This window comes from Amia ocellicauda, chromosome 17 (genome assembly GCF_036373705.1).
Source record: "Amia ocellicauda isolate fAmiCal2 chromosome 17, fAmiCal2.hap1, whole genome shotgun sequence".
Lineage (NCBI taxonomy): Eukaryota > Metazoa > Chordata > Actinopteri > Amiiformes > Amiidae > Amia > Amia ocellicauda.
This window is the reverse complement of record NC_089866.1, coordinates 9,273,903-9,293,656: the sequence shown is the minus strand read 5'-3', so window position 1 is coordinate 9,293,656 and position 19,754 is coordinate 9,273,903. Positions and strand designations below refer to the sequence as shown.

Genomic DNA, 19,754 nt, shown 5'->3' with positions numbered 1-19,754 from the left:
CAAAGCAACTATAACAATGAATTTGTCTTCAGTGCATTTTAAAAATATATAGTACCTGAACTAATCCTCTTTACAGTGGCTCTGGTAAGTCATTTTCCACTTGATGTGCTACAATACCACATCTAACAAACTGTAGCAACTGTAGTATTGACAAAATCTTACCCCACAAATCCCCAGCTTGTGGCCGAGAGACTGGGCAGTGCCAGTGGGCCCGGGCAGAAGGACTTCCATAGAGACTCTAAGATGGCAAGACTTTTCTGATCAGAAGGTGCTATGGATATGCGTACCAGGAAAGAGGGCACTGCCCACTTGTGCCCATTCTCGTTGCCCTGGCAGACACTGATGAAACATGCGTGTGCTCCCCATACTGAAATCAACAGTGAACTTGCCCTTCTTAACCCCTACCCTGTCTCAGGCTTGCATTCTATCTACCAATCAAACCACGCTCTCCCCGAGGCTTCCTGTGCGCTCCCGTCTACAGTAGGTTAACTGAGGAACTTCTCGAGCCTGCTTGGTCTTTCATCTTCCCCGCTGACAGGTGCTTATCCTGCACAGCAGAGCAGTGTTTACATACACAACTGTGCGGTTTAGATAATGTATACAGTATGTAAAAGCTGGAAGCAAAACAGCAGCCGGTGGAACATTCACAAGGACGTACAGAGAGTTGTGTTTATAAGAGTGTGTTAAGCTGGAAGGGCATCACCGAGTGGCTTGGCACAACTGCCACATGCGACCACTCCTGACACCGTGGCACACTCACCTTCACTAGAGTGGGCCCGGGCTTCGAAGGGGCCGTGGTGGTGATTGGCTGGGAGGGGGTTGCCAGACGACCAACATGCTGCTCATTGGTGGAGACTGGCCTGAGGAACTCCAGCGGGGGTTGTGAGATGGGAGCAGGGTAGTACTGAGAAAAAAGGGCAAAACAGATCAAGTTTACACTTCAGGGTGGTAGAGAAGTGTGTGTGAGTGTGTCAAGTGTGTGTGAGTGCAGAGAGAAAATGGCGAGAGAGCAGGGTGCTGACCTGCAAGGTGGAGCTGGCCAGCGGAGAGGAGGCCTCGCTCACCCTGGACTCTACAGGAGAGGCGGCCGACCCCTGGGACTCCTGGCTGGCCGGCTGCTCCGGGGACAGGGCGTCGCTGCTGTCCTCATCGAAGGAGTACACGTCCAGGGTCTTGGGGTAGTTCACCTGGCCCACTGCCGGATCAGCACGTGGAGAAGGCAGAGCCCAGCTTATTTATCAACATTCACTGGAGCGCCTAGCTGCTGGGCTGAGGCGCTGAGACACGACTGGGGCTAAGCATTTACAATGGCAGTGGCTGGGGAGGCGAGTGTGAGGGTGATTGAGCTCTTAAATCGCCTGGAAAAACCTTCTGCCACAATAAATTGTCCGAAGGGGGCAAATCTGGGGCATATTTTAGAATTAATAGAATTGCTCTACTGCAGTTCAGTTCCAGTCCAATTACACCTTAGTCATGTTTACGTCTGCCAAAAAATAAATAAAATATGATTTCCAAATGCGATAATTTGGTTTCCTGATATTTGCGATACATGATTGATCTATTACTTTGTAGATTACCTTTCATATCATTGGAATTGAACAAAATATGACTAACGAATTCAGACTCGCCAAAAAATAAGAAAAAAAAAAAAAACTATCATTGGAATGAGAAGTATAGTCAGGTGAGAGGAGGAAACACCGTGGACTGTAGACGCTACTGCAGTGTGCAGTCTGTGCAGTAGGGGGCGATGGGGCCCTGTCTCACCAATGATGGCCTCCTTGACGCTGGAGTCCACAGGGAGGATGTTCTTCTCCACCAGCTCCATGGGGCCAGGCCGTTGGGCGATCTTCTCGTTGAGGTCATCAGCCAGCCGGGCGCGCTTCAGTTTTAGCTGGGTGGCCTGCAGGGATGGCTCTGCCAGGGTCTCTGCGACACAGCGAGGGAAACATCAACACTGACATAGCATGACTCGTCCCACAGCCGTCTGAGGGACAACACCATAGTCCTGTCAGACAGCTTCAGCACGTTGGTAAACTGTGCCATCCCTCTCTTGCATGATATCCTACAATGTGTGTGATGTGCAGCTCTGCACCGCCCTCGCTGCTTGTCCACTGCACAAGTCCTGCAAGACGCTTCATTAACTGTACTCCTCTGCTATGGAAACTCCCATACTGCATTACACCTGAACTCCTGCAGTATATTATACTTGCATTACGAATACAGTAAACCCATTTAGAATTGCGCATCATCATCATTATTATAATTAATTTCTTAGCAGATGCACTTATCCACATATTAAAGCATCACAACAATACAGTAATGATCAATACAAAATACTATTAATAGCATTACAAAAGTTCAGTAGTACAATCGGTACAAAACAAAGCATACATCCTAGTACAATGAGGTAGCAACGTACATGCATAAATATTGTATTAGATTTTTCTTGGGGGAGCACACATAATAAGTGAGTGCTTGCACTTACCCTGCAGGATATGCATCCGGACCAGCTCCGAGCGCTCCGGCCGGCTGCGGATTTTGTGCTTTAGGAAGTTCTCAGTCTGCGGGAACAGGGAGACCAAGAGTTAAAAGTAGGCAGCAGAGGTGTTCGGAAGAGGTGGCCCAGCTGTTGACAGCCATGCACAGGTCTGGACATCTGACAGTCCCACTACTGGGGACGGGGGGACAACGACGACAGGTGGGCAGGGGAGCTATCCTTGGCAACACCATACCCTCTCACTGCAAGGCTGCATTCCCAACAAATCCATAATGATGTAAGTGGTTCCAGCAGTAAGGGTCAATTAAGTGAATAAAGTACTGGCTGGATCCAACTCTGGGAATAGAATGCCATGGAGGCACCAACTCTGGCTACTGCTCGTTGATGTCGGGGTCAGTGGTTTTCAGTGTGGAAATCAGACAATTCACATTGGTACCTTTTGGCATCTCCACACACGCCCATTCCTATTAGTGTAGAAGGATTCCAGAAAGAAAAGCTGAACTTTATAGATTTCTTATTTCTAAATACTGCGCTTCTCGGTAGTGAAATGATTCCAGGGCACTGTAGCCATTAAATATTCAACATTCACATTAATGTATGTTGATGTAAGTAGAGTTTCTAGTCAATAGAGCTGTTTGATCAGAAAGCAAATCTGGTTTGAAGACCACACCCTTTCCACATACAAATAGTAGTCTTAGCAACCTATATTTTGACAGCACAGAAGACGAAAATCAAACAAGAATCAAATGCCACTTCTTGCCCAGTTCTTGCTGCACTCTCTCTGCTATCTTGACACACCCCTTCTCAGTATTTTCTTATCAGCCTGTGATCCTACACCCAGCAAGAGTCAGGAGAGCCAGGCAGCTGAGCCCGGGGAGATAGCTTCCCAGGGTTCGTGGTCGCTCAGTCATCTATGATCAAAGGCACTCTCGCCGGCGCAGGGGGCTTGCTTTGAGGAGCTCTGCAGCAGTGCTGTCGGAAGCCCCCTGCCAGACATCTCTCCGATGCTGCTCTACAACTTTCAAAAGCTGCGCTAATCCGGTTTGGATAACAACACCTCATGAATCCCTAACCCCCCCACCCCCCCGCCTTGCCCCATCAATCCCATCGTACTGATGAATGAATATGCCGCTTCTCATTTCCCCCGAATTTGCTGGGGTTTAAGCTGGTTAAATGTCAGCTTGTCAGGTCTGACTCCCCCTGCATTATTTGAATTCAGAAGAGGTGGCGATGTGGAAATAACACCTATATAACACGGCTCTGGTCATGCTAAGGCAATATGCAAACTTTGAAGAAATAGTAGACAGGAATGCATTTAGAATCAGTGTGAGGAGGAGGTTTTGAGGAGGGTGGGGGGTGCACATCTGCTCCGAGTCTCTTACCCTGGCTCTCTCCAGGCTGCGAATTTGCTCATGGAAAGCGGCTGGGCTCTTCAGGGCTGTGGGAGGAAGTACACAGGTTGTCAGACTAAGCATTGGCCACTTCTAATAACCCACACCGGCAGTGCACTGCAGCACACGGACTGGAAGCCTCTGGTGATCTGGTTTGACTTACAGCTGGGGGCTGATCCAAAGCATCTGCATGTTTCCTTTTGCATTCATGAAAACATTGGAATGTCATGGGTACCTTATGGCTAATTTCCAGTTTGCGTTGTTCCATTGGCATACAACTCACAGTACACTTCGCATTCCTGACTTGTAAAAGACCAACTCCTGATGTGAACTCATTGTAAACAGAATGCAAAACAGCTGGAGGTCATCAATGCTTTAAAGAGGTCTGCAACATAGCTTTTAGGCAACAATTAGGCAATTGTGTCTTTTACTGTATTTTGTTTCTTAATTTAAATTTTATTGCATCACGCGGTTTATTAAATATTTATTTTATTAAGCCATTCTACAATTTTCAACTTTTTCAATATGTAATGGCAGTTCATCCTTCCTTAAACTTTGGGGTGTGAATGGCTTTAATGGTGGACAACAGTTGAGTACTAAACACTCTAATCTAGAGTTTGAAGGAAGAGTCTACAGTCTGAATCAGTCTACCTTGACAATGCAGCTGAACCACAGAGGATGGTGCTTTCCGATTGGCTGGGAGGGATAGGTCTATTGTGATGTGTGAGTGTCGGAGCGGGGCTGATGAATGAGTTTAACAGGAAGTGGTTGTCTCGGAGGAAGACCGTTCATTTGCGTAGCGAGTGCGAGGCCAAGACCAGGAGCAGTTCACAGGCCATCCTTAGCCACTGGTGACTCATTTTGAGTTGGCACCGTCTTCTCAACATCAGGGACTTAGTCAGCTTAGAACTGAAACTGGCCTGTGATCAAGGGCTTATCTAGACACGCAACTGCTAACAATTCACATAAAAATCCCCAAACTGAAATCTGTGATTAAGCAGACAGGCACAGTGGCCTCTCACCTACCCCTTCCCCTCCAGCGTTAAAGAATAACATGAATTCATTCATTAGAAGGGGGGTTGTCTAATGCTCAAGCATCCTGTGGCTCAAAGATATTGAGTTCAGATGCAGGTTTGGGTACAGACTCCGTCTGAGATGACGAGATGCTTTGAAGCAAAACCGCTAGCCTCTTAGATTGTTGAAATACTGCACATCATTAAAGTGAGACTTCCACTAATCCTGGTAGAAGTGAGCATACATTTCTAATTTTGGACCAAATTCAAACTCTTACACAGATGTCTTTTATAGATCTCTCGTCATTAACAGTCAAAGAACCTAAGGATCGATATTGCAAGTTTTGAACCAAGCTTTATTTTGCTTAAGAGGAAATGTATTAATTCTAGTGTTGAAAAATAAGGTCTAAAATGTCAATCCTTTACATCTCGCTTGTGTAGTTCAGAAAACCCTTGTGATGCAATACCCGGTCTATATTATACCGTATGATACTGCAAATTCAATAATGATTGTTTATTATGCAATGCACTGCGCATCTCATTGAGTAATAATATTGCCCTGTAATGTACTTTACTGATGTAAATGACATGAGTTTCTAATACTTTCTAAAATAGTTTACATAAGGGATGATACTGCTCTATAAAACAGCAGTGTAGACTTCCGTCTGTTGTTAGGACCGGTAAACTTTTCCCCTGGTGTTGTCTCCATGGCGACATGAGAGAAAGTGAGAAACAGGACGGGGAAATCAGGTAGTGTGAGATATGGAAAACAAAATCCAGCCGAACAGAAACCTGACTGCAGCCTATATGTAAAAAAACAAACAGGAAGTGGTTCAAATAGAGGCTAATGCCGTTGAAGACTGAATGTTGAATGTTGAATGTTTTCCTTTTGATTGCAAGAATGAGCATAAGTAGCCCAACAGACAGCACTTGGCAGGCTATTGCATCTTTATAAATAACAGAGAAAACAAAACAATGGCTATCTTTGGTCTTGGAAAATCCTTAAGTATAACTTCTCCTGTGTCCTGTGAGCCAAATCGATGCAGCAGCCACTATCAGGGTAGACTCGAAGCTCGGCTGAAATCATTCTCCATTTCAAATGCTGTCACTGAATGAAAACCTTGGAGGTTTGTCAGTTTAAAGCCATGGCTGAGACTAGAGGAGAGCTTTAGCAAACAGGCCAATATGTGTGTCTGATTTGCATTCCTGTACGGCAACAGCAACAGTGACGTCCCTTCAAGACAGAGTTGAATCTTCTGCAATGATTGGATAATTCTGCTCTCGATGCTGTGAAATTCCAGCTAACCTAGTGGTCATACAGAACCAAGACTCAAACATTCACCTTAAGGGTAGCCTGCAATTCTTAGCTGGACTTTATATGGCAACAGACATAGGGCAGCTAACAATTGGCATCAGAGCAAAACATTAATAATAATAATAATGCAAATCATCTTTATCTGAGCAGTAAAAATAGGAGATGATTATCACCTGTGTTCTAAACGCTACGTCATGCTGTCTTCTAATTTAACTTGACATTGAAGGTTAACAGACTCTGCGCATCACTCAGCAGGTTTATTAGGACTTCCTCTGGAGAGTGATGACCAGCGTGGTGAGTGACAGGGGCAACGAACATCACAACCACCTACAGCGTTTCCAGCTACCTGCCCATGTCCCCCCACCACCCCCACAGAACATTCCATGCCGTGAGAGCGAAAAGCAGCAGACCAGCAGAAGTCAAGGATAAAGTAGCAGGAGAGAAAGGTGCTCAGCAGGCAAATGAAAAGCAGATGTTCCGAGATCGGCTGTACAAACATCTCCGTAACCTAGAGCCAGATGTGGCAGCTGGGCAAGGCACCATCCTTCTACTTGGAGAGAAACTCTGAATTGTTTTGGGGAATTTGGCAAGAAAACTAAATTTAGGCATTTAGCAAAGGTAACCACAGGCCTGAGGCAACTGGCACAGCTTGTGCGGGCCACTTTGCATCAGAAAAAAGCAGGCTGGATCAATACTCACGTGGCATGATGCCCTGGTCGACCAGTTGCTCCCTTGTGCGTCTCTGTTGCAGCCGGAGCTGGAGGACTGTGGGGGGGAGAGGAGAGAGGAGGTTAGCTTCTTTGGTTAGTGGGAGCTGCCTCTCTGCATCACTGTAGCAGCAGGACTGTGTGAAAACTCTGCTGAATCTCAGTACCTCGCCTCCTCCCGGTGTTGTTTTCGCTGGCTGTCTGACGAGCTCTGAGAACAGGAAGTGGCCCGCTGTAACCCTGACTGCTGAATGGCACACATAGGAGAAGGTAGTACCCCCCCCCACAGAAAGGACTCCCCTCCCCCTGCTTTGGGAAACCCAGTAACCCTCCCACACACATCCTGCACTGCTCACCCAATGAATGACAATACCACAAAAGGCAGGTAGGATTGTTCTCCTTTGTGACCAGATCTCTTCTCTAGAGCATTCATTGTATGTATAAAATTATATAATAATAAAATAAAATACACCATTTTACACTCTTTTTATCCCTAGGCTGCTAGAGTAAGGAAGAAATGTTCACGATGCTGGAGAAAAAGCAGGTAAAACAAAACTACAAATCTGACAAAAGCATAGTTTCAATCAATCATGGTTTCAATTTTTATTAGAAAAAACGATTCAAATCACATTCCGGTCGCTTGCATTCTCAGTGAGTGTGAGGAGCACAAAAACACAGTGATGAAACGCCCATCCTGCCGTGACACCATGCCATCTATACGAGCCACACGTGACACGACTCTGCCCTGATGATGTCCTGGTCTTCATCAGCTCCCACAGCGTTACTAGGGGAGCCGTGCACACTGGATATCTGTATGTAATTCAGTTGGATAGAGTCAGTGAAACCCTAGGCAGCTTAAGTTCAGTTAAGGAACTTCACTGTATGGTTTGCCATAGGGTTTTGCTCTAACATTGCTTTACCTTAGTGTTGCTATGGTCTCCTACAGGTTCAACACACCCTCACTGCTTCTAACGTGCGTTTACCATGGCAGACCATGCCAGAGTGCAGGAAAGCATAGTGAAGGCATGTTAAAACTACAGGAAAACATGTTAAAAGTGCAAAAATCCTATGCTAAATTGACCAGGGCAATCTACATGGCATAGTCTTGGCACTGAAATTCGTGCACAAAGACACTGGCTGGTGAAAAGCAGCGTTGAAAAGAAGGAAAGCTCTTCTGACAGAGTTTTATGTGAATTAAACTGCACATTAAGAAAGCTAAGGCCTTGCATATAAACATTTATAAACACCCACTGGCACATTTACAGGTTATGTAAATCAAACAACACTGCTCTTAACAAAAACATTTGTAAACAAATATGGACAGCCCTTACACAAGCAGGGTAATAAACAGGAGAGCATGTGTTCATAAATAAATATTAATAATAATAAATGTTGTGTGTCATTTCCATCAGTGAATGCAGTAACCTCCCACCCCTATGTATAAAACTACGGATTCTGAACTCGCATGTGAGCCAGGCATCCTCACGGTCTTCAACCCAAGCGGTTTAAATCCCCAGAGAGCATCACTGCCTGACTCACACCAGCCGAAATACAAACTGCACAGCTGTGGCAGCTGGGCCTGGGAATTGCATCCTGGAGGGAGCAGCCAGTGAAACCCCCTGGCCCACACAGGACCATAGAGATGGATAGCGGTGTGACTTGGGCCTGTTCTCAGAGTCCCAAACCAATTAATGTTCAGAACTCTCTGTGCCTTTCACAGTTCGAGCTTCCCATCCCTGGAGTTTTGCACAGTATTTTTTACAGGGCTCTGTCTCCATAGGTAGCCAACAAAACAAAAACAAATCCTGTTGCTGTTAGTTAAGACAATCACCAATGTGACGTTTTTAGAAAACATCTCGCCTCTTCCTGTACAAAACACAGGTAAACACAAGGTAGACCGTCCAGTAATCCGAAACAGTCCGTAACTGCCAGTGAACTCCAAAAGTGGAATCCTTTGAAAACTCTCACTCCAGCCACCTCTTCTGAGGGACGATAACAAAACAGTCACATACTCCCAAATGTGTTCATGTGTATTCAGGGGATAGATATCACATAAGTGAGCTGGAGACTTGTCATGCTGTTGGTCTTTCAGGTTGAGACAAGCGAGTTAAAACTCCTCTTCGCTCATCCCCTTATGAATGCCTAAGTGACCCCTTGGTGACCCCCAGATTTGGCAACGCAACTTTTTGGAGAACTTGAGCGTAGCAATCTGTCCGCTTCCCTCATCTTGTCGTTCAACAGTGCATGAACAATGTCACTGCAAGATTCCCCATTGATGAAAGCCATCGCATCTTTTCAATTCAATTTGAAACTGTCTTCTTTCCAATACTGTGTGAAACAGGGGAAGGTGGGGGGGGGGGGAAGCAACGAGTCACTATTTCTCAGAATATGAGCTCTACTCCGAATAACTGTTAATACTTTTTTTCTTGTTTTGGCTATAGCCACTATTGGCCAAGAAAATACTAATAGTTTAAGACACATTTTGACACTGCAGTGTGAGTGTTTACATTACTGCTGCTAAATAAATTCAAAGTTCCAAAGCCGAGATAGGCTTATCTGTACAGGCTTAGTGAGAAACACACAACTGTATAACTGTACCAAGTAGATTTCTTTCACGAAAACATGGTTAAAGCATAATAATACTAATTATACTAATAATAATTTTACCTATATCCAAGAATGTGACCTCGTTTCCTTTCCAGATAGTCTCGTTATCAGATCAGATTGATATCAATTAAAAAGGACAGGAATGCAAACACAGTGGAGGGCACTTGCAAAGCAAAAGCAATGTTTGGTTGGTGGGGGTCATCTGTGCAGTTCATTAATTAGATCCATAAATTGCACAGTTTTGGTTCGAAGTCATGCTGAGAGTAGGAAAAAAATTTTAAATAAGTGTGGTGCCAGTTTCTAAGGCTGTTTATTTCACACTGATAACAGGTTTCACGGTTTCTGCGAAATGTATCCAGTGGAGTGAAATATGTTATTTTCGGTAGGAATCCAAGTTTCTCAAACAGATAGATCATAAATCCCGGGAGGAAGCTGCACCCCAGTTTAAAAGAGTGAACCATTTTTGCTTATCTTGGGAAATCTGTTGCTTTCACAGACGAGACAAAGATCATGGAATGGCATACCGTGATTTGATAGGTCTCTAGTAATGCCTTGTCAATTAAGTGAGCTTATATAAAACAGAAATGCGAATGCGACAATTTCAAAATTTCAACATTTATTTATGAAAAATCAATTTGTAGACGTGATGTGGCATGAAATGATACTTTTAACCATGCCAGTTATTTACAGTAGAAATTCGACTGTACCTCTCTGGAGAAGAATCTTGATGGTTTCAGAATTGGAGGAAGACAAGCGTAGGATCGAAATAAAGCCGAATCAATTGCACTTGCGACACATGGAACATCAGTCTTCAGATCTCAAAGGTTATGGGAATTTTTTCAGTTTACATGCAATATGACTGTTTTTTTCACCTTCTTCTGTCAGAGTGTTACGCATACTGTCCACTTCCCCAAGGAGAGGAATGTATGGATGGGGAAATGGAAGGGGCTCTGTCGAGGTCCACCCTAGGTGAGGTGGGGGAGGGGACACAGACACTGTGTTCCTCTCTCACATGGTCTCAGTTTATAGATTCCATCTGGCATGTCTCTCTGCTTCCTGCCCAGGCAGGAGTTCACAGAGGAGCCGTAGGGAATGAATCTCAGCTGTAACAGTCTGGATGTGCTGGTCCACTGGTTTGGGGTCACAGTCCAGCTTGCCAACTGGGTTCATCGCAATGCCACACACAGAGTCACAGAGGCCAAAAAAGGATGCTTTAAATGGGTTCAGTTGTGTTCTTGTTGGGGAGAAATTGTAAAACAAAACATGTCCTTCTGTTTTGGAACTACAATCTGAAATATGAGACCAAATTAAGGGCTGGGGGTAAAAAAACTACTCAAAATGGACCTTCAGCAGCATCTTTCATGTGCAGGATATGCTCACTCATATTCTGAAACGATTAGGATTAGCAGTAGTGTTTGTGCGTGTGCTGCTGAAAGTGATTTACACAATAATGCCCTATGGCGTTGATGCGTATTTTAACAGAAACCTATGGAACCCAAGACAATACATGCACGCAGCGCAATAGAAGTTCCAGAAGTGGTCTCCCCATCAGCAATGAACAAGACCGACATGTTAATTTATACTTCAAGCTAATTTTCAAAGCATTGCTTGGAATGTGAATCAAAGAATTCCATGCAATTTCCAAATTTCTTACACTCCTAGCCTTACATCGGTTTCAGCCCTGGGGGGTTTGGGGGGTCTTACAGCCAACCTCTGCATTAAACCCATTCCAGATTGGCCATCTTGGGTCCCAAAGCAACCACCAAGCCCTCCAGCATGTACACACACTAGTCCTTGCTATTCCTGTTCCTGCCCATCCTGCCACAGTGATAAGCAAACACATAGAGAAAGACAGTGTTGAACTACACAGAAGTATCCTTGTTTAGGATCCAATTTCAGAAAAGCATCCTTATTGTAGCCTCCCAGATTAATTACAGACTGACTGCAAAGGCATCCTGCATGTGCCACACAATAAGCATACGATAAGGATCTTGGAGACACTGCCAGAAACATAGAAGTCACCACAACTGGATGAATAAATACAATAAATAGATAAATAAATGAAAAAACTTTGCCCTGCCTTAGAATGAGGGTGTGTAGTGGCTTGCTTAAACAAGCAAGACAAGCTGCAACTTATAACCTTCTTCCTGGTTGAAAATTAAACAAATAAAATGCCAGCTTCTCCCAGAGATGCCAGACAGTTCTAATATTTGCCTGGGAGTAGGATTTACAGGCATACACTGAGAAATGAAGAGCTGATTTTCCATTTTTAGAACGCAACTGAAGAGGAAAAATAAAAAAATAACATCCTTCACACATTCTTAGGTGCAAGTAAGGATTATTAATATCCCAGAGTTGCTCTAGGGGGTTGGGGGAAGTGACGGTAGAGAGTCATGCAGGAGAGACAGAGAGCAGGAGCTGCACCTGATTTGAATTTGCCTCTGCAGACTGCGCGGGTCTCCACCTCTAGGAAAGCCATCTAGGACTGGGGTCCGGCAGCAGCGATGGCGGCAGGGTCTGTGGAGCTGTGGTCTGGAGTCCCCTCAGTCTCCTCCAGGGCAGAGGGAGTAGGAAGGGAAGGAGCCACAGAGCTTGGAGGAAGAGCCTCGGTCTGAGACATCCCTGAACCTTGCTCACTGCCCAGCACAGTCCCTCTCGATTCTCTCTCTCTCTCTCTCTCTCTCAGTGTCTCTAACTCGCTCGGTCTGTCTCACTCAAGACTGTGCATGTTCAGATAGCGATGGGGCTGCACTGCTCAGCCAGTAAGATTCGGGGGGAGGGCCCAACTGCTCAGCTACAACGGGATTAACTCTTGGCAAGTCCTTGAATTCCAGTCGCTTCACTAGCCTGTGTGTTGTGGTACCGTCAGGAGAAGGTAGCATATCAGTGGGGAGCAAAGAAAAAGGACGTTTTGAAAGTGTATCGTCTGAACAAAACAAAAAAAAATACCAAAAACTCCAAAACATTAATTCGTTCATTCCTGCCCATGCCTTTCTTTGCCTTTTCTTTTCTCGATCCTATACTGCCCACGGAAGAAACACCTTGGGATAAAAATCCAAGATTGTTCTGAAGTGCTGGAATTCATGGAATGGCTTTGTGTATTGCTTGGGCATGGTGATTTAATTTTGCAGATAACTGACCACATGCACTGAGCCTCTGAGGGTTTGGGGTTTATCGAAAGCAGATACGCTGGCATTAAACGATTGTTAAACATATTTGGTTTTGGTTATTTTTTTCCTGCATTTAAAACAAAACTTTTTTAATACTTTCCTGGGGTGGTTGGGGGGGGGGGGGGGGTATGAGGTAGGAAAAGTCACTCATTGCTGTGTGAAAATGAAAGCCATATGCAATCTTAAAAACACTGAGGTTTTACTGCAAACAAGGGACTAAGAAGTACTTTACGGCTCCCGTGATGAGGAATGTTTACCTCTGCCTTGCTATTTAATTGCTCTCAATAAATGTCCATCTTGAAGCTCTTTGGTGTTTTTTATTTTAGAGATTACAATGCGTCCTATAAAGATACTGCAAGACATTTAACATTTCATCAACAGCTTGATGATGAACCCTTTTGGACCCATGGCTGGATGAACTTCCTTATCCAACTGGCTCCAACTGGTTGGTTTTGTTTTCGTTCTTTTTATCCCTTGGGATCCAGTCCAGTTTTTCCTTGCATCCAACGACGATCCATCCTTCTTGCTGTCTGTGAGGCCCATTGCCATTTTATTCTCTTGATGGCATGCTCTTCCTTGTGTGCTCTTTGATCGCTTGGGCAGGCACTCATTTGTAGCTCTGCATCTTTTACATTCAGGGTGTATTCAGGGTGTTTCACATCGGTTTGTTATGAATGCAAAGCGGGGCCTCTCCTTTTTGAGACATAAAGGCCGTTGAAATCATAAGGACTACTGTATATTAAATTCCTTCTGATCGTATCCTTAATGTGTTTTGCAGACACCTGCTTTACATACCACACTCCATCTTCAAGACAAACCTACGCCAGATAACAGCAAAGGAGATCGCAAAATGAGTAAGTGTACTTCATTAAAGGAAGCAGTTATAGCGTGATGATTTAGTGAAACAGAAATGTGTACAAAATGTGGGTGATAAGCCATCCACCCCAAACTGCCCCAGACTAACTAATAAAGAAAAGGAAAAGCACTAAGAACATCAGAATAATAAACTCTGATAAGTGCAGCGATGTAGAGTCTCACAGTGTGTGCCGGAGGTCTGGTCAGCTCTATTGAAATTGCCAGTCAGTGACTAACTGACCTCAGTGGGCCCTCTGCTCAGTGTTCGTCAAAGCAGAGAGTCTGAGAGCAGAGGCCCACGCACAGATTAGGTACTTTTATTTGTATAGCACTTCCTGTCCTATCACTGGACTGACACAGACATACACAGACACTGAATACCTCAACCTCCATGGGTGTCTTTTTCTCAGATCTCAGGTCAGAGGAGATATCAGAGCCAACGCAAAACAATCCTCCACATTTCTGGAGACGTCAGAATATGCAATGTCTGTATTGTACCATAAAGCCGAGTGGGGACGATGCTCTTCTCACGTGGAACTAGCCGAAACACAAAAAGTGCGTTCTCATGTGCGACTCCCTTCACGGGGAGGAAGTCGCTGAGGAAATGCCCATTTGTTTCCCCAGCTGCCATTACAAGAGACCTTTAAGAGACAGATTTGTCTAAACAGATCTATAAATGTCTCTCTGGTACGTATGAGGAGTGAATATTTGTGAAGGAGTGAAGATATCATTCCCAGCGTGGGGTTGACAAGTCCCAGAATCCACCTCTGGCAAACAGACCACTCCCTGTAAGTGTGATAAGAGCCAAACACAGTAACGGTTAACTCAATACTAACTGTACGCTTGTCAAAACACAAGATACACACTCCTGAGGCTTAGGACTGAAATAAATGAATACATATATACACACAACGATTTGTGTGGGTCTGGGACAAACTACAACCAGGTTATTGAAGTTGATTTGCTGGAAAACTGGAAACAGCTGGATGACTTTCCGGGAACATTTAGCTACTAGCAACCAAACAAGTCAGAGGGACCCTCTTCCTGTTTGTAACCTTAAGATTGTACAAGGTTTACATATTTAAATGAATAAAACATTTTGGCTAATCTCTTTGTGGCAGAAACACCAACATAACTTGAGCCTCCTTAGGGCTTTTATCTTCATATGTCCTTAGTTCACCCTGGTACATTTCTGATATTTGGGTTATGGTTTTACAGCAATTTTCTATGGGTTCAACATGCCTTCTCTGTGCTTTACTGAACCGCACCATGTGGATACCAGGATAAATATTTTGAAGGCATGTTCACTATGGCTGGTCATCCAATAATAATAATAATAATAATAATAATAATAATAATAATCCAATGTAAACCTGTGGTAGGTTAAATGTGCAAAAACCCTACGGTAAATTTACAGGGGCTGTCCTGTCAGATGCTCTTGCACATGGGTGAGTATCTGTCGAGCATGGCTGTGAGGAGGAACTGAGAGAGGTCTTGTGATTAATGGAGACCTGAGCTCAGTGATCAGCCATAAGGATCACTTAATCAATGTGTCTGGCGCAGACAGGATTAAAAAAAAAAAGCAAAACATAAATAAATCGATAAAAAGCAGAGACCAGCATGCATTTCTCTAACTCCAGCTCTGGCATGACACCAAGGCTGGGATATTAAGCAACCACAAGCTTGGCTACAGAGAACACCCCTAGATTTTGCAGGATCATGGACAGGACACAGCAGGGTCATTACAAAACAGTTAATTGTTGCCCCCCACCCATGCAACACTGCCTTCACAAAAGCAATTGTCATCTGCAGAAACGCCACAAGCTCAGGCAGTTCCAGCACACTGCCTCCCACTTCCTCAACTCCCACCAAACAACCACTGCACTTCACTGCCCCCACAGCCAAAGGACACAACCCCCTCTGAGGTACTAAGCCTGTACAAGTCAGCGTTTTTCTTGTTTCCTTCAAGTAGCATGTTTACAAATCCTCAATCCTGTAATTTTAGAATCAAATACAAATACCTCAAGCTTGCCCAAAGTAATCTCTCAGTGTGAGGGCCGAGGAGTTGACATCCTTCTGATAGCGAATCTGGTTTGTGGAGTTTGGACATACCATCTGTGAGATAACAGTCCTACTGCTATGGACAGGGTCTGTCTCTGGCACCAGGTTTTGGGCTTTCCCACTCAATTCTGTAACCAGCCGGGATCTGGTACAAAACTACCAAAGAAAGCCTTTATCTAAGCCTTTCATTAGACAAAACAAGACCAGCTCATTTGACTGCAGAGAAAATCAGCTCTAGTAAAATATTATCTTGAACCCTTCAGTTTGCTTAGGACTTTACATAAGAAGCAGGAAGGGGGGGCGGTGAATAAGTGCAAATGAGGTTCAGAGAATGAGGTTGCGGGATGGTCAGATATAAATTTAGCCCTTCAATCAGTGCCTCAATGTATGCATTAGATTTCACATGCAAGAAATGTACCAAGAGCCCACTAGCAACAGCTCGGTATAATTAATCAACGTCACTTCTCAGAGACAGGGTATGAGTTCACAGTTCAGAGGGTAACCGGAGATCCCTCTATAACTCTATGTGCTGGCTGGCCGCTATGAACACGTCAGTGTGTCACTCTGCGCAGGTCACTGCTGCCCCCCCTTCCCCTCCCTGACATGTCCCAGCGCACCCTCTCATTGGGATTCAAATGCCAGAAAAACATTTCCAGACAGGCTCTGGCTGGAGCCCAGGGGATTCTGGGATTGTGGGAACCAGACAGAGCAGCCAATAGGAGGGCATGCTGAGGGAATGTTATGGGCTTCCCAGGTTTTGTAAAGGTCACAGGGCCAGACAATCGGAAAGAAAAATGGGAGAAATAAAAACACCTAGTGGGGTAATACTTGTGGGATGTTGGATACTGCATTGCAGCAATGACACCCTTTAACTTTAGAGTGCATGGTAGAGATCACAAAATAGCACTGGGCTGTACTTCTCCAGACACCAGAGTAGTGAATTCAGTGAGCCGTTAACGGTAACACAATGAATCATAAACACCTTGTTGTTCCGGTTCTTGAGAGAAAGGGTTAAACTCAATCCCCCAACTGCATTTACACTGCAATTACAAATTGGCTAAACATGGAGGAATTCCTGCTTAAGTATCCACTTAACTGAAGTTCTCAAATAATTAGAGAGAAAATATCTGAGCCGCAGTCGGGGATTAATTTGCAGCAGCTCGGATCCTTGACTGATATTCAGACTGTAGTGGACTGCAGATGTTGTGCACACAGCGCTGATGTAACCTTTGCACTTTCTAGTTGATTTTAGTTTACTATAATTAGACATTACATTGTATACTGCATTGGAATATATAAAACACCCTGGGTAAGGACATCTGCTAATCAATAAAAATAAATAAATAGAAGTTAGAGTAAACGAATATCCATCACTCAATAGCTAAGGTGTATTATAACCCAGAATAGGCTACAATAACCTTGCAGTGAAACCTGGTTCAGGGCTTTCAAAAGGACAGCAAAGCAGGATATGGAAAAAAGAGCAGATTCCATCACACATTTTTCTTCCACTGTGGACCTGGTCTGGTGCAACGGAGCCCTGGATATCTGCAGTGGGCGAGGTCTCTCTGCGAGGGCGGGGAGTCCAGGCTGCTGGGTTGGTACTCACCGTTCTTGCGCTCGTTGAGGGGCGGCAGGTTCTGGCTGGGCTGCAGCGACAGCTCCTCTAGCTCGTGGGTCACCGCCTCGCTCTGCGGACTGGGGACCAGTAAGCCCACCATCCCGACTTCCCCCTGTGGTCCCAGCTGAAGCTGCTGGGGATCCATGTCTCCTCAGGGGTGGGAGGGAGGTGTCAGGAGGCTGGTGGTCTCCCTGGAAACCGTCAGCACCCAAGTCAGTGCTCCTCAGCGCCCACAGTGTATACCCTGTAAGAAAAGTAAGCGGGGTCATCATTTCGGCCTGCAGAGTTCAAGGGTTAGGTCGGGTACTGGATGTGTTCTGTTATTCAAGAGAGAGGTTTGGAGGGCATGCTAAGCAGAGGCAGGTGCCTTGCAGATCTTTCCCTCCATTCTTCTGGCTGCAGTTCTCTCTCAAAAAACAGACCGCAGACCCTGTTGCCCGCCAGAACAAAAACAGTTTATTCACGCTTTCCCCAGATAGAAGTGTACGGAATTTCACAACAATCTGGATCGGTCACCGACTGGTTCATAAGGGTCCTGGGACAGCTCTCAACTTCCCTTAAATCTTAACGGCTGCTATTACAACATTTTATCTGTGGGGAAAAGCATGAATGCATTGCGGACAAGGGGCTAGTGAGTTAATTTCACTGGGGAGTCATCGTGTGGGTTTAGTACTCCAGCATGCCTAATTTTGTTCCCTGTTCTTGAATCATTTGGTTATTTACTCCATGTTTAGTATACAAAGCACATATTAACTGTGGCTCCAGAATAGACAGAACTTGCACAATGATGAACAGCGTAATCTTTGTTGACAATCTAAGCCGTTTTGATTTGAATGCAAGCAACTGCTGACAAATGATGCGAGTGAAATGGACTGTATCCCCCGACACATTCAGATTTTTAAGGCACTGCGAGTGTCTCCTTCTGACCACTTGTTCTCCTTTCTGACAACAACAACGACGATGACAACAATAGAAGGATCCCAAAGTCAGGGCTCAGTTTGCTCTTGTCTGTGGGAGTTTGTCTCTTGCTTGTAATCTTTGTGTGTGCAAAACAACATCTCTTCCTGAACCTCAGCTCGGCCAAAGAAAGCACACTTTCCATGGTCTCTGATGGAACGAATCACACAACAAGTGATTCAGACAGCAAATGGCTCCAATTTGTCTGATGCTTAGTCTAAAAACCCAAAATAAAATATGGAGAGAAGAAAAATAAAAGCTTGTGGAAGCGGCCTGCAAATGTTCAAAGCGGCCAAGAGATCTGCAGCCTACAAAATATATATATTATTCTACTAAAAAAAAAAAATTCATGAAAGTTTGGGACCAAGAAGGAAGACTGACTCAAACTATTATGCAACTTTCCCCTCGACAAGCAAACATTTTCATTCATTTGTTTAAAAAGGTAGGGGAATAAAAACAAACAAACGACAGCTAAAAAACAAGCACCCTGTGAGGAAACGAAGCTTATGATTTCAAACTCCTGCATGTCTGTGGTTGCAGCGCTGCAGAACACAGATCTGATAATCAAACTGATTCAAACAGATTTGCAGTGTTTTTTCATTTTGTTGACCTGTGCACATTAAAAGCTGCTATTGTCGAGGTATTATTAAAACATTATTAGGCAATTACATTTTTAAAAATAAAATCTCATGGAGTGTCCATCAGACTGGCGATTCTTGTGGAGAATCGTAAGTCCTTGTACAGGAGTGGTCTTTGTACCACTATTTATTTTATAGCCTAGTTTTAAAAGAAAAAACTTCACGCTTTATTAAACCAGACATTTAGATTAATTTAAAATACCTTAAAAAAAACAAAATAAACTGAACCCTGTAGACTAAGGGCTTACATTAATTGAAGAAAATGTATATCTTTGTAACTTATACTTTTGTTTTAAAATAAGTAATGCAGTCTAACAGAAAATAGATCATGTACACTAGGTGCTTAAAGCACTGAAGTTTTCACGTTCTCAGTGTCCTGACCCCATCCTCTTCTCACCTGCAGTGCAAATGGCTGGTCAGACGGAGAGTGGCTCCTTCAGTCCTCCTCGTCCTCTCCCTCTCTAAGGTGTGCAGGCCGCCTCCATGCTGCCAAGTATTGATCTGTGAAGAAGAGATTCCTGTAAGGCTCTGGGATTTAGCCTAGCAGGCATTGTTTGCGTTGCTAATTCTTTTCTACCCTGGAGAGCTATGTAAACTGATATTGGTCAGCCTATCGTCTCCCATTGCCTGCGTTTCGGAGCTCGCCTATCAGGAGGCCTAGTCTCTCACCTCTGAACACACGGTGGCCCCCACTCCAACACCTAGCTTGCACCTTCGGGCAACCACTCACCGGGACTGTACACGGAATGAAACATCAGAGCCTGCTTATTAACTCCCGGCCCGGCCCATGCAGCTTCTTCCTCCAAGCCTCTGAGCAGTGTGGAGGATAAACATAGGGCAAGTTATTTATGGCTGGACTACAGGTTAGGGTTAGAGTGACAGAGCGAGCTGGTTGGTATTACCAGCTCTCTTTTGTAAAAGCGAC

General features: G+C 44.6%; 1 protein-coding gene across 4 annotated transcripts in view; it reads right to left on the bottom strand.

Moving 5' to 3' along the window:
* Window positions 1–19,754, bottom strand: part of mrtfba (myocardin related transcription factor Ba) — a 55,921-nt gene that overhangs the window by 13,994 nt on the left and 22,173 nt on the right. For 3 of the 4 annotated variants that reach the window (XM_066690155.1, XM_066690158.1, XM_066690156.1), the window contains 8 exons: window positions 19,227–19,330; window positions 17,223–17,478; window positions 6,916–6,981; window positions 3,880–3,935; window positions 2,486–2,561; window positions 1,765–1,926; window positions 1,023–1,195; window positions 761–904 (listed from right to left, as the gene is read on the bottom strand). In XM_066690155.1, coding sequence (XP_066546252.1) covers window positions 761–904; window positions 1,023–1,195; window positions 1,765–1,926; window positions 2,486–2,561; window positions 3,880–3,935; window positions 6,916–6,981; window positions 17,223–17,379 — 834 coding nt within the window. In that variant the 5' untranslated portion in view covers window positions 17,380–17,478; window positions 19,227–19,330. Of the gene's footprint in view, window positions 1–760; window positions 905–1,022; window positions 1,196–1,764; window positions 1,927–2,485; window positions 2,562–3,879; window positions 3,936–6,915; window positions 6,982–11,954; window positions 12,525–17,222; window positions 17,479–19,226; window positions 19,331–19,754 lie in introns of those variants that run through there. The other variant, XM_066690157.1, reaches the window with a different exon arrangement.